The sequence below is a fragment of the Equus caballus genome, chromosome 2, assembly GCF_041296265.1.
Source record: "Equus caballus isolate H_3958 breed thoroughbred chromosome 2, TB-T2T, whole genome shotgun sequence".
Classification (NCBI taxonomy): domain Eukaryota; kingdom Metazoa; phylum Chordata; class Mammalia; order Perissodactyla; family Equidae; genus Equus; species Equus caballus.
In genome coordinates this window covers 96,898,250-96,911,765 of record NC_091685.1, presented here as the reverse complement: position 1 = coordinate 96,911,765, position 13,516 = coordinate 96,898,250, and the positions used below count along the sequence as shown (strand labels likewise).

The following is a 13,516-nucleotide window of genomic DNA, read 5'->3' as shown; positions in this document are numbered from 1 at the left end:
TGTTCTATATGCTATTTCTTATAACTGAGATGCCTTTCTGCTCTTCAGTTTTAATGGCTGACGGAGGACTCAACACTGGTATGCCTCAAAAGTCGTGTTTGAAAATCACTCTTATTTAAAGTTTCAATTGCACGCAGCTTCAGGAACTCAACTACAGAATGATATAATAGAAAGTATACTGAACTTGGCACCATCACACCAAGTTTCTAGTCCTATTAATTGAAAAGGAAAGGGGTTAAAACTGCTCTGGGCCTGTTTTTTCATTTGTCAAGTGACACGGTTAAACTAGATTATCTAAACTAGTCCATTAAAGTTGACAATTCCAGCTTTCTAATTAAGAGCACTAAAAACATTAGGTACTGAAAACAAGCACTAAGGCTAATTTACAGCGCTGTTCAATTTCTACAGATCCATCAACATCCTTACATCATTCAAACACAGTAAATAACTTTATCAACTAGATAAAGAAAGAATATAAATTATCTTGTTCTAAGAATTTAGAGATAGGGTCTAAATATGATTGGAAGATCAAACCTATTAGATGTGAAGGCAAAATTATAAACTGAAAAGAGGTCAAACTTACAATGACCAAAAGGAGGACTATCTAGAGTGATTAAATGACCAATAATGTAAAAATTTCAGAACGAGCAAAATCATAAGACTTGATCAGGGTTTTGATGGCTTTTATGCATCAAACAGTTTCAATATAAATTAACTCTCTTCTAATTTGAGACTTCTTCCCATGGCCGTTCTGTTTACCTTCTCTATCCCACCTCTGAGCTTTGCTGCCATTTGCTTTTAAATCCCAAGCAAACGCCTCTTCCTTGTCGCCTGGGCAGATGCTATAAACAAATTTAGCTCAAGTGACTGATTGATCGTAAACAGGCTGTAGGCGATAATGAGTCTCTACTAATTACGGTTTCATTGGTTTCAACCCAGCCCTCTCGCTCCCTGCCCAGCGACGCACACCGCGCTCCAAGCAGCGCATCCAGGGAGTAGCCAGGAGTCACAGGCCACCATCGCTGTGAGGGTTGGGTCCCTTCGCCTTTAGAGAAGCGGGGATTGCGTAAGCTGAGCCTATTTTAGTTTTGTTCGCGTTTTTGTGAGAAGTAACCGCTGGGATGAGCAGTGCCCAGACGCGCCCTGGGCCCCTCTACACGCCTCGCGAGCGCGCACCGGGGCTCGAGCTTGGAACGGGGCTGAAATGCCAACCGCTGGAATAACGGACTCGCCTCCCTGGGACCCCTTAAGTCATCAGGGGCAGGCCGGGCTGGCGAGGGTACCTGGCCTTCCCGAGCCCGCCCCAGCCCCAGCGCAGGAGGTGCACACAGCAGTTCTGGAGGACCCAATGGCTCTGAGGTGGCATCAACTCCCACCACCCGGGACTGGCCTTCCTTCTCCCGAGGCCGGCAGAGCCCGCCCAAGAACCTCGCTCGCTGCACCCCCATCCCAAACTCAACATCCACTCCCTCCCCTGGCCCCAACCGGTTCAGCCTGGCGGGTCGCCAAAGAAAGGGGTGCGGCCCAGGAACCCCCGCCCCGGGATAAGGAGAAATGACTCCGATTCCTCCCCCCTGCCCGAGTGCAAAGGGCAGCGGAAAGTGGCATTCTGCCCACGCACCTGTCTTGTGAACCCGTTTTCGGCAGTGGCAGTTCAGATGTCCGAGCCGCTGCCACTTGGTCCCTGAGTCTCCCCAGACCAATCCCGCCGGCAGCCGCCTAGCAGCGACTGCTAACCGCGCATGCGCGTGCGGCCGCAGGCGAGGAGGAGGCGGAGGCCGGAGGCGCGGGCCGCGCGCACCTGAACTGAGGGGCTCAACGGCCGCCGGGGGGCGCAGCCCCGCGAGCCTGAGCTAGGGCAGCCGCCGGCCGCCCGCCTCCCCGCACGCCGTGAGGCGCGTCCCCGGGCCGCGCGCCGCGCCGCCCCCGCCGGCCGGTCGGAGAGCGAACCCCGCTCGTGGGTACCAGGGAAGGAATTCCTGGTTATCAGTCCCAAAACTGTTCCCTCTGATGGAGCGCTTGCCCTCTCTGAGAACAGGGGCGTTCTGCCTCCTGTTGCGTGTAATTGAGTCCTGAATTTTATATAAATCACATTTTTGAACAGCATCCAGTTAGGACACCAGGCCTTTCCTAGAGTTCTGGATGCTCAGAGATGAGAGGTCACTCTGGTCAGCGAGGAGGCTTCCTATTCTGTGTGGCTGTGTGTGTGATAAATATAGGTATATTAAATGGTAACCTAATAAATACATTGTTTTCTTTTCGAAATACTGTTAAGAATTGCTCACATTTATTGTGTTCACTGTAGTCTAGGGTTTGACAGTCGCGATCTCATTTAACCTCACAACAACCCAGATGAAAAAACTGAAAATAATTACATGCTGAGTCTTTGACTAGGAAATGGTAGAAATAGGGTTCAAATCCAGGCCTATCCCTCTCAGAGCCTGTAGTTTAAACCAACACACTAAAAATAAAAATGCAGCATAAGCGTAGTATTGAATTACAAGCTTCTTTGCCCGGTAAATGTTGGGTCATGGGTCTTGTACTACTTTATATTTTAAAGTAAATCTTGACTTTGACTTTGGTATAATCATGATTTCCATTTTATTGGAAGACTAAAATATTTAATTGACTTGTGATACCCCTGTTAAAGAGTCTCAGATTAGAGGATTGATGGCGCTCCCCACCTTTCTGCCACACGCCCATCTGAGTGAGCAGCGTGGGATAGCTTGCTGAGAGACTAAAGAAAAGATCCGGAGACAGCGAATGAGACATATGGGTTTATTGGGAGTTACTTACAGGGAAGGTCCAGTGGCGGCCGGCTGGACAGCAGCGTGCACCTGCTACCGCCCCTTGAGAGAAGCTCGCTGAAGCAGGAGAGAAACAAAGCCTGCATGTTTGCCAAGGGGGATCATCCCTGTATGACCTGCATTGCAAGGACCAGAGCTCCCCCGGAGGGCCCCTATGTTTCCTCAGACCGGGAGGGTCTTGGTGATAACCTCCCACAAAAAAGCAACTGGGTTGGCCAAGTCCAGGACTGTTGTCATCGTGAGTGTCACCTCAAGGACACATGGTTTTTAAAGGGGCATGCCAGCTAATGCCCCTACGCCCACACAATATGTTATTGGCTAGATGTTGTGGGGGATCAGAGTTGGCCACCCTAAATGTCTCTTTGCCTTGATTATATTTAAGAACAAAAAGACTGAAAGAAACTTTGACCTTCACCCTAACTGCCTAAAAGATTTAAGATAGACGCCCTGTTCCAGGAAGGAGCTAATACGGAAAGCTAACTATAGTGTCCGGTAAAATGCGTTTCTCAGGTCGCATTGTCTGTAGTTTGCCCATTTGCGTTACCATCTCCATGAAAATTGCCTTCCTCACCTTTGAAGACCCAAACCACTATCGCCAATATCCTCTTTTGTCTTTAGCTGAAGATGATATTTAAGGTGACAGGCTTTGGCCATTCTGGTGAGTTACTCAGCTTTCCTGGGTTTCTCCCTTGTATACATGTTATAAAGTTTTGTTTGACTTTCTCCTGTTATTCTGTCTCATATCAATTTAATTCTTACACCAGCCAGAAGTACCTAGAGGGCAGAGGAGTTGTCTTCCTCCCCTACAATGTCAATATCACTGAATATTTTTCACATTGCATCAGTAATAAAGTGACTGTTTCTAGATTTTTGACACTATCACCTTCCGAAGCATGTTTAGATAGTATTTAATTTTATTGGTTTAAAAAAATTTTATTTGGGGTACTATGTAACAATATATCCTCTTAATCTCTTTCTTCGGTCTTTCCAACTTCTATTATTCAACTTAATTCTGTGGCCCATAACAAATATCCTTGACTTGCTAGAGAAGGATTTCTGAAGGATCCATTCAAGGTCGGCAATGGAGAAGCTGAAAACTAAAAATTTTGAAATGGGGAATTTGAGCTAAATGGGCCGTTACCCTGACCTATTGATGTGAAAATTTGTTAAAACTCCAAGTTCTAATATACACTTAATTCTTATTCTCAGTTTGGAATGTTGTTTTAGGAGGATACCTGTCTATTTTAATAGGAATTCAGAATGTTAAACTCAAGTGCTTTCCTGTACAGTACTTCTTACTGGAAGTCTCATCAAACATTTGTTGAGCATTTATCTTCCCTGTGCTAAGCTGTGTGTGAAAATTTGGGGGATGTGAAGATGACGACTATATGAGCCCTGCTTTCAACTAGCTAATAATATAGTTAGAGAAATAGATATATAATCAAATACTTGTAATATATGATAAATTAGATCATAGGAGCATGGACAAAACGCTATGGGAGCATAGAGTATGTTGCCACTCATTCTTCCTAAATCAAAGAAACCTTCATCAAAGTAGTGCAACTGGGCCCGTGCCATGAAGGCAAAGGAAATGGGCATTCTTAGTATCATGGTGAGAGCAAGAGGTGTCCTGAGAATGGAAAATAGTCCATTTTAGTTAGAAATAGAGTCCATGGGAAGGAATAGTAGAAAATGATTCTGGAATGGTATATTGGGCCCAGTTTATCAAGGAATTTAAACGTCAAGAAACGGAATTTAAACTTTATTATTCACATAGGGCCATCAAATTATTTCAAGCAGAAAAGTGACAGGATCAACTGTAATTTTTGAAAGATAACTGGCCACAATGGCCAGCCCTGGTGGTCTAGTGGTTAAGATTTGATGATCTCACCACCACGGCCCAATTTCGTTTTCTGTTCAGGGAACCACACCACCTATCTGTCCGTTGTCACACCCGTGGTGGCTACATCGTGATGTGATGCTGAAAGCTATGCCACCAGTATTTCAAATACCAGCAGGGTCACCCATGACAGAGAGGTTTCAGTAGAGCTTCCAGACTAAGACAGACTAGGAAGAAGGACCTGGCCACCCACCCACTTCCTATGAATAGCAGCAAGCATGGTCTGATATAGCACCAGAAGGTGAGAGGATGGCACAAAAAGACCCGCCAGGGTTCGACTCTGCTGTACACAGGGTCACTAGGAGTCAGAACCGACTCAATGGCACTAACAACTGGCCACAATATGACATATGTTGAGTGGTATCATTTGTAGGTGCAATGTGACTGTCAAGACACGAGTATCCTTCTGAAGTCCCAAGATGAGTCAGCTTGCCTGATCTGCATGTGGCTACAGGTACCTGGCTGTGGTTCCAAAGCTTCAAGCTCCAGGAAAAAAGATAAACATTGTTGGGATGTCTAAGCAGGATGAAGGGATGTTGCATCAAGCATACTGACATGACAGAAATACATCAAATAGTCGTAGTGACAAAGGAGGTGGTGATCCGGGCCAGGGGAAAGCAATGGCGCTTTCTTTCACTCTCTTTCCTTCTAACTTCTCCTCTTTTCACTTTAAGTTTTGTGTCTATAAAGGCAATGTAAATAGTCAAAATAATTTCAAGAATAATTTTTTTTGGTAGTTATCTTCTGGGCACATGGCAAGATTGCACTCCTGCCTGTTGGAATTTAGGGATGACCACAACTTACTTTAACCAATAAAATATGAACAGATGTGTTGGGTGTCAGTTCCAGGTGGAAGCATTTAATTGTTGGTGCTTGTCTCTGACTGTCTTTTCTCCTGCACAGAGATCATGGAAGCACATGCCGAGATACAGCCCCTGTCAACCTGGTCCTTGTGTGACCCGATCAGTGGAGCCTTCTCGCTGACCTGGTATTGTGAGCGAGAAATACATTTTTGAGGTTGTAAGCCACTGAAATATTGGGGCTATAAGTTACTGCAACATAAACTAGCCTATCCTAACAGAGTCATTTATCTTTTCTAGAAGACTTTTTTCCCTAATAACTAGTTGCATGTTTGATAAAGTGAGACGTAAATTTGAAGGTAAATGAACTTAGACTGAGGTCCTTGTCAAAGAGTAAGGGGAGAGGAGTCTTCAATTATATCCCCAAGGTTTTTTGTTGTTGTTGATCTTGTTGCTTTTTATTTTTTATTTGGAAATACTTTCAAATATACAGAAAAGTTAGGAGAACAGTGTAAAGAAATCCTGTATATCCTTTGCCCAAAGTACTTGCTAATTTTTAACACATTGCCACATTTTCTTTATCTCTTTTTTCTTATCATCTATCTATCTTTCTCTGAACCATTTGAGAATAGGTTGCCTTCATCATGCCCTTTTACTACTTAATAATTCAGCATATATTTCCTAAGAACAAGGATATTCTCTCACATAACCACAGTATAGTGATCTACTTCAGGGAATTTAACATTGATATAATATCTTAATCTATAGACGATACTCTGATTTCTTCAATTGTCCTAATAATGTTCTTCACAGCATTTTTACAGTACAAGATATAATCTCATGCGAAATATTGCATGTAGTTGTCATGTCTCTAGTCTCCTTTAATCTGAAATTGTGCCTCATATTTCCTTGCTTTTCACGATGTTAATATTTATTAGTATTAGTATACAAGCCAATTATTTGACAGAATGTCCTTCAACATGGATTTGTCCTGTATTTATTTGTTATTAGATGTAAGTTATGAATTTTTGGCTAGAATATTATATTAGTCAAGGTTCTCCGTAGAAACAGAAACAATAGGATATATATATAGATATCTATAAGAACGGATTTATTATAGTAATTGGCTCACGTGGTTATGGAGGCTGAAAATTCCCACAATCTGCTGTCTGCAAGCTGGAGAACCAGAAAAAACCAGTAGTGTAATTCACTCTGAGCCCAAAGGCCTGAGAACCAGGGGGGCCATAGGTGTAAGTCCTGGAGTTCAAAGGCTCCAAAACCAGGAGCTCCAATGTCCAAGGGCAGGATAAGATGGACGTCCCAGCTCAAGAAGAGAGAGCGAGAATTTGCCTTTTGTTCTATTTGGGCCTTCAACAGTTTGGATGATGTCTGCCCACATTGGTGAGGGCAGATCTTCTTTACTCAGTGTATTGAATCAAATGTCAATCTCTTCTAGAAACATCCTCACAGAAACACTCCTAAATAATGTTTTACCACCTCTCTGGTCATTCCTTAGCTCAGTCAAGTTGACACATAAAATTAACCATCAGAAATGTATTGTAAGTGATTTGTGACCTTTTCAGAGTAATATACCTGAGACACATATCCATTTACCTCTTTTTGGTGATGTTAATTTTAAACACTTGTTTAAGGTGTTTCCTGCTTTCTCTACTGTATAGTTACTATTCTTCCATTTGTAATTAATAAGTAATCTGTGTGAAGAAAATTTGAGACTATGTAAATGTCCTATTCTTCATCAAACTTTACTCTCCCTCTTCTTCCACCCTGAGACTTAGCACCCATTGATCCATTTTTGCCTGGAGCAATTTTACTATGATGATTGAAATAGTGAGTTTTAAACTCCATCTTCTTTCTATATTTATTAGGCAACATTCTATAAGAAAAAGCTTTTGCTTCTTGTCCATCCATCCATCCATCCGTCCATCCACCATCCACTGAATCTATGTATCATTAGTATAGAATCATGACTTCTTTATTTTAGTCAGTGAGTTATAATCCATTACTATGCTTAGTTATTCTGGTGCCCAAATTGTCCCAGGTTTGCACAGTCGGAGTCTCTTCATGCTAGCTCCTGTATCCTTTTGACATGGTCCCGTCATTTTTCTACAGGCTTATTTAGGAATATTTGGCATGCATTTTGATGACTTTTGATGTATGCATACACTCAAGAAACACCAAAACAAATAATGAACACATCATTTACCTCTAAAAGTTTCCTTGTCCCCCCATTCCTAAGCAACCACAGACTTGAATTCTCTGACATTATTGATTAGATTGCAATTTTCTAGACTTTTCTATAAATGGAATTATATTGCATGTACTTATTTTGGTCTAGCTTCTTTCAGTCACTAGTTATTTTCAGATCCATTTCTATATTTGTAGACATTGATAGTTTGTTCTTTTTTATTGCTGAGTACTGGTCCACTATACAGATATGAAACTGTTTATGCATTCACCTGTTAATGGATATTTGGGTTGTTTCAAGTTTTTGGCTGTTACAAATAAAGATGCTAAGGGCATTCATGTACAAGTCTTTGGGTAGACATATACTTTCATTTGTCTTGAACAACTAGGAGTGGAATGGCTGGGATGTATGGTAGGCATATGTTTGATTAAGAAAATGCTGAGCTGTTTTCCAAAGTGGCTGTTTTCCATTCCCCCCAGCAATGTATGGGAGTTCACTTTGCACCACATCTTCCCCATCACTTGTACGGTCAGTCTTTTAGTCTTGCTAGAGGCCAATCAATAATATCTTACTGTGGTTTTAAATGCTATATAGTTTTCTTATATATTACCAAATCCCACCCAAAAGAGTTGTATCATTTTGTATTCCCACAAACAGTGTATGAGAGTGTTTATTTCTGCATAACGTCAGCAAGAGAATGCACTGTCAAGCTTTTGGATTCTTGCCAACCTCATGATGGGGCAGTTTAGGATATCTCTGTGTAGTTTTAATTTGTACTTATAAGTGAGACTGAGTAACTTTCCATATATAAGGGCAATTTTTAAATTTGTGAATTGTTCATGACTTTTGCCCATTTTTCTGTACAATTATGTCCTTTCCAAACTTAATAAATTTCTTTATATGATAGAGATATTATCCCTTTATCTTTAAACTTGCATAAAATGTGTTTTTGCCATACAAAATTTTATTTTATTTTTTGTGACCACGCGTCAATCTACTTTTTCTTTTTATTGTATCCAGATTTTGTGTCATAGTTAGAATGCCTTTCCCTATTCCCAGATTTCAGAGAGGTTCCCGTATATATTCTTTTAGTACTTGCAAAATTTCAGTTTAATTTATATTTCTGATTCATTTGGAGCTTATTCTTGAGTAGCATGTAAATTTTATATTTCTCCAAATGGCTATCAAGTTGTCCCAATATCATTTATTAAAATATCCATCTTTTCCCAGTGATTTAAGATACTGCTGTCATCATTTACTAAATATCCATATGTACTTGGTTGTATTTCTAGACTTTCTATTCTATTTTGTCAACTTGTTTGCTCAAGTGCTAGTACAAAGTAAAGTACCACACTGTTTTGATTATAGAGGCATTAAAAAATGTTTTAATACCTGGTTATTCAGAGCTTCTTTTATGCCTGTAATTGTTTTTTCTTATCTAATTTCATTGGCTAACATTGCCAGAACAATGTAACAGTCATGGGGATAGTGGGGATCATTTGCATTGTTCTTGTCCTTAATGGAAATGCCTCTAGTGTTTAACCATTAAATAAGAGCCATCTATAGGATTGAGGCATGTAAATTTTATCTGTGATTGCCAGATTTAGCAGATTAAAATACATGATGCCTGATGAGATTCCAATTTCGTATAAACAAATAATTTTTAGTAGATGCATTTTTCATATGTGTATTTCATCTGGCCACCTTAATTTTATCATGTTAAGGAAGTATCCATTCATTGTAATTTTCTGCAATGCTTTGATAGGAAATAGGTGCTGAGTTTTTTCAAAGGCTTTTCCAATAACTGTGGAGGTAATCATGGTTTTTCTTCTTAGACCTATTAGTAAGAATCCTAACTAGATTTTTATTCCCCTGGTGTTAAAAACCAGGTCATGGTGTGTTGTTTTCTTGATGTGGCTTGGGAATCTATTTCTAATATCCCATTTAGGATTCTTGCATCAATCCTCACAAATGATAAAGGTCTGGTTTTGTTTTTTGTGCTATCATTATCAGGATTGGATATTTATGTTATACTTGCATCATTAATTTGTAAATTTTTCATTATTTGCTATACTCTGAAACAATTTTAAAACATTGGACTATCTGATTTCTAGAATTTTAATTGAGTTCCCCTGTGCAATTGTCTGGGCCTGGTGCTTTTTTGTTATTTCTCAATAACTTTCTCTACTTCTCATAATTGTTGCAATTCTGCCACACGGTTCTGGAAGGTCCATATAAGAGTATACAGAAAACTGCAAGATATTTTTGCACACCTGTCAGAAGAAGGTATCTCTTTTCCCTCTACATAAGAGTGTAGCCACACATACTGTTACTGCTACTATTGGCAATGTTGTTGTTAGTGCTGTTGAGTCAATTCTGACTCCCAGCGATCCTGTGTATAGCAGAGTGGAACCATGCTTGGTCTTTTTGTGCCATCCACCTTCCTGGGCTATATCAGACAATGCTCTTCATGCTCTGCTGCTATTAAAAGAGTTTTCAGGGCCAGTTTTTTCAGAAGTGGGTGGCCAGGTCCTTCTTCTTAGTCTGAAAGCTCTGCTGAAACCTGTCCACTGTGGGTGACCCTGCGGTATTTCAAATGCCCGTGGCATAGCTTTCAGCAACACGCAGCCACCACAGTGTGACAGCTGACAGATGGGTGGTGTGGTGTGGTTCCTTGACTGGAAAATGAACCCAGGCCGCAATGGTGAGAGTGCAGAATCTTAACCACTAGACCACCATGGCTAGTGGTAATATTACTATGTTACCATTTACTTCAATAGTAAATGGTGCAGATGTTGGTGGCTTGTCTCAATATTTGAGACACATTTTGGCAACAGAGAGAATTTCACTTATCATGTCTCCAATATTTGCAGAGCTTCTATTCACTTCAAAAGTAGTGTCTAAGGAAAAAAGATTTCTGTAGAATCTGGTCTGAATGTGGTTTCTATAAACTTACCTGCTATATTGTTTCAGGGGCTTAATCATTTGCCTTCATATATATGAGTGAATAAAATTGATTTTAAAATAGCAAAAGGAGTAAGAATGCTATAAAACAAATGCCCAAACCAACCAATGAGCACTATTTGCTTGGCAGTATACCAGAAGGTGGGGGAGTTCTCCAAATCTCCGCTTCCTCATACACCTCAGACCAGAGACATGGGTAGTGAGTGAGACCCTCTGAACACCAAGCATTTGGGAGCAGTAAGGATGGGGATGGAAGGTGGGGGCATCTCTCCTGGCTACATTAGGAACATTTTCCAGAAATGCTTTGTGCTGGCCACCAAAACTCTCTTATCTTGGATTCATTTCATTTAGGACAGCTTTATCAGACTGAATCTTTAATGCTGTCTTTTAACTTCTTTCACCTTTTGCCTTCTAGCATCTGCCACTCTCAGGGCATTTTGGTCAGAGTTCAAATGCCTCTTTCTGAGCGCCAAAGCAGCACTCCCTTGGAATCATCTCAGCTTTTCATAATATTCAGCGTATATTAGACAGTGTCTTTTAATACTATTCCGCTGTGTGGTCCCAACCCTCCAGGTATTTTGTTCCAGAGTTGGATGGTGGGCTGCAAACTCAAAATAAGTAGCTTTTCAAGGAATGTTGCCATCTTTTCAAGAAGTGCTGTAACTGGACTTAGTTTTATTTTTTCATATAAGCCTGAATATGCTCTGACAGGCAATTTTAAAAGTTCAAAATTTAAGTCAAATTTAAAATTTTTGTAACATACATATGTTCTTTTTTTCTCCCCCTGCCAGCTTTATTGAGATATAGTTGACATATAACTTCTTTTCATTTAAAAGGAGAGAATAAAATGGACACATGAACAGTTTATCTTCCATATTCTCTTTATATAGTAGTATGTGATACAATTCATTCTGAGGTAAATGTGTGACATTCTGGCACTCAAGGATAATACAACAGTATGAATTAAGATTTTCATATCTGATTGAAGGATAAGAAAGAAGAAATACCTCGGATTAATTCTCAAAATAAATAAAGTCAAACTCAATAGAATGATAAGAAGAATAGCAGGCTTTAATAGATTTCTATAAGAAAATGATGGATCAAGCAGACAAAAATTAGGAAAGATTTAAAAGACTTAAGTATATTAAAAAGCCTGATGTAAGACAGCCCTGCATCCAGTAAATAGGAATATTTTAAGGAGAAATTTTTAAAGCACAAAACTAATATTTGTAAAATCAAATGAACGCAACATATTTTAAAAGGACATACAGAGACTATACATTCTTTTCAAATTCACGTGAAACATAAGAATTCATAACAATTCTCAAATTTTATCACGCAAAGTTCTCTAACAACCATGTAATTAAATGATAAATCAACAATAAAAGGTGGCAAGAACCAATATATTTGGGAAAACAAACACATACACATTCCCTAATAACCCATGAGTTAAGAGGGCAATAATAAGAGAAAGTATGAAATCTTTAAAACTGAATGATGATCAGAATACGTACATATCGAGATGTTTGGTAATCAGCTCAAATGGCACTTAGGGGTAAGTTTATAGTTTTAAATGCGTTTATTAAAAAGACAAGAAGATATTGTGGCTGTACTGCCAGACCCAGACTTGCTTAAATTTGCACTATTTCTTTAGATGTCTTAACAAAATGGATGAGAGTATATACCAGTTCACGTGGAACCTCTCAATGACAACAGCAAGTTTCTGAACTTTTAGCTATTTATTGAAATTATGTGTTAGCATCACTATCTAAGTCAACAAAATACATTTCTTCACTTTTAAAAACTTCCCTGCTTTTACTATTTTCAAATTAAACTGTAATAGTAAGAACACAAACACCATAGATAAACGTTGTAATTTTTCTGGACATAAGAGATAGTTTAATACTTCTAAGTCCACCAGTTTGTTCATTGTTTTATCCTCTTCTATATAATTACATATTTTCATTATTACAATTTCTGAAAGATGCCGTTAGAAATCAAGGTCATCTAAGGTTCCAAGGTATTACAGAGTTTCTTCTTACTATGCTTATTATCTTCATATTTTCTGAAATAAAAATAAGAAATCTATAACATCTAGAAATAACATATTATTAATTCATAAGGATGTAATTATTTTCATAACAATTTCTTGATATTCTTTCCTTAATTCTGTCCTTTTGACACTATCTTCCCCTATTAAATAGAGAAGATGACTTTACATTGGCAAAACATATAATTCTTAAGATGTGCTAGACAAATTTTTTTTATATTTTTTATTCTTTTAAATTTTATTGCAGTAACATTGGATTATAACATTATATCGCTTTCAGATGTACATCGTAATATATTTCGAATTCTGTGTAGATTACATCATGTTCACCACCCAAAAATTAATTATAGTCCATACCTTCACATGTGAGCCTAATCACCTCTTTTGCTCTCCCCCTCCCCTCTTCCCCTATGGTAACCACCAATCCAATCTCCATTGCTATGTGTTTTTTTCTCGTCGTTTTTATCTTCTACTTATGGGTGAGATTGTACAATATTTGACTTTCTCCCTTTGACTTATTTCACTTCGCATAATACCCTCAAGGTCCATCTATGTTGTCACAAATGGCTGAATTTCACCATTTCTTATGGCTGAGTAGTATTCCATTGTAAATATATACCACATCTTCTTTATCCATTCATCCCTTGATGGGCACCTAGGTTGCTTCCAAGTCTTGGCTATTGTGAATAAGGCTGCAATGAACATAGGGGTGCAAGTATCTTTATGCCTTTGTGTTTTCAAGTTCTTTGGATAAATACCCAGCAGTGGGAGAGCTGGATCATACGGTAG

General features: G+C 39.4%; 2 protein-coding genes across 5 annotated transcripts in view; both read right to left on the bottom strand.

Annotated features, from left to right (window-relative positions):
* Positions 1 to 1,808, bottom strand: part of CLGN (calmegin) — a 41,554-nt gene extending 39,746 nt beyond the window's left edge. Inside the window, exons 1-2 of one of the 2 annotated variants that reach the window (XM_023636520.2) lie at positions 1,622 to 1,808; positions 760 to 842 (exon numbers count right to left, since the gene is read on the bottom strand). In XM_023636520.2, coding sequence (XP_023492288.1) covers positions 760 to 792 — 33 coding nt within the window. In that variant the 5' untranslated portion in view covers positions 793 to 842; positions 1,622 to 1,808. 2 annotated transcript variants of the gene reach the window in all.
* A 9,732-nt stretch (positions 1,809 to 11,540) lies between these two features.
* The window catches only part of MGAT4D (MGAT4 family member D), a 64,381-nt gene continuing 62,405 nt past the window's right edge, over positions 11,541 to 13,516 (bottom strand). For all 3 annotated transcript variants that reach the window (XM_070258647.1, XM_023636517.2, XM_070258656.1), the window contains one exon: positions 11,541 to 12,742. Coding sequence is in view for 2 of the 3 variants with exons in the window: in XM_023636517.2 (XP_023492285.2) it covers positions 12,734 to 12,742 (9 nt within the window). In the remaining variant the exon portion in view is untranslated. The remainder of the gene's footprint in view (positions 12,743 to 13,516) is intronic.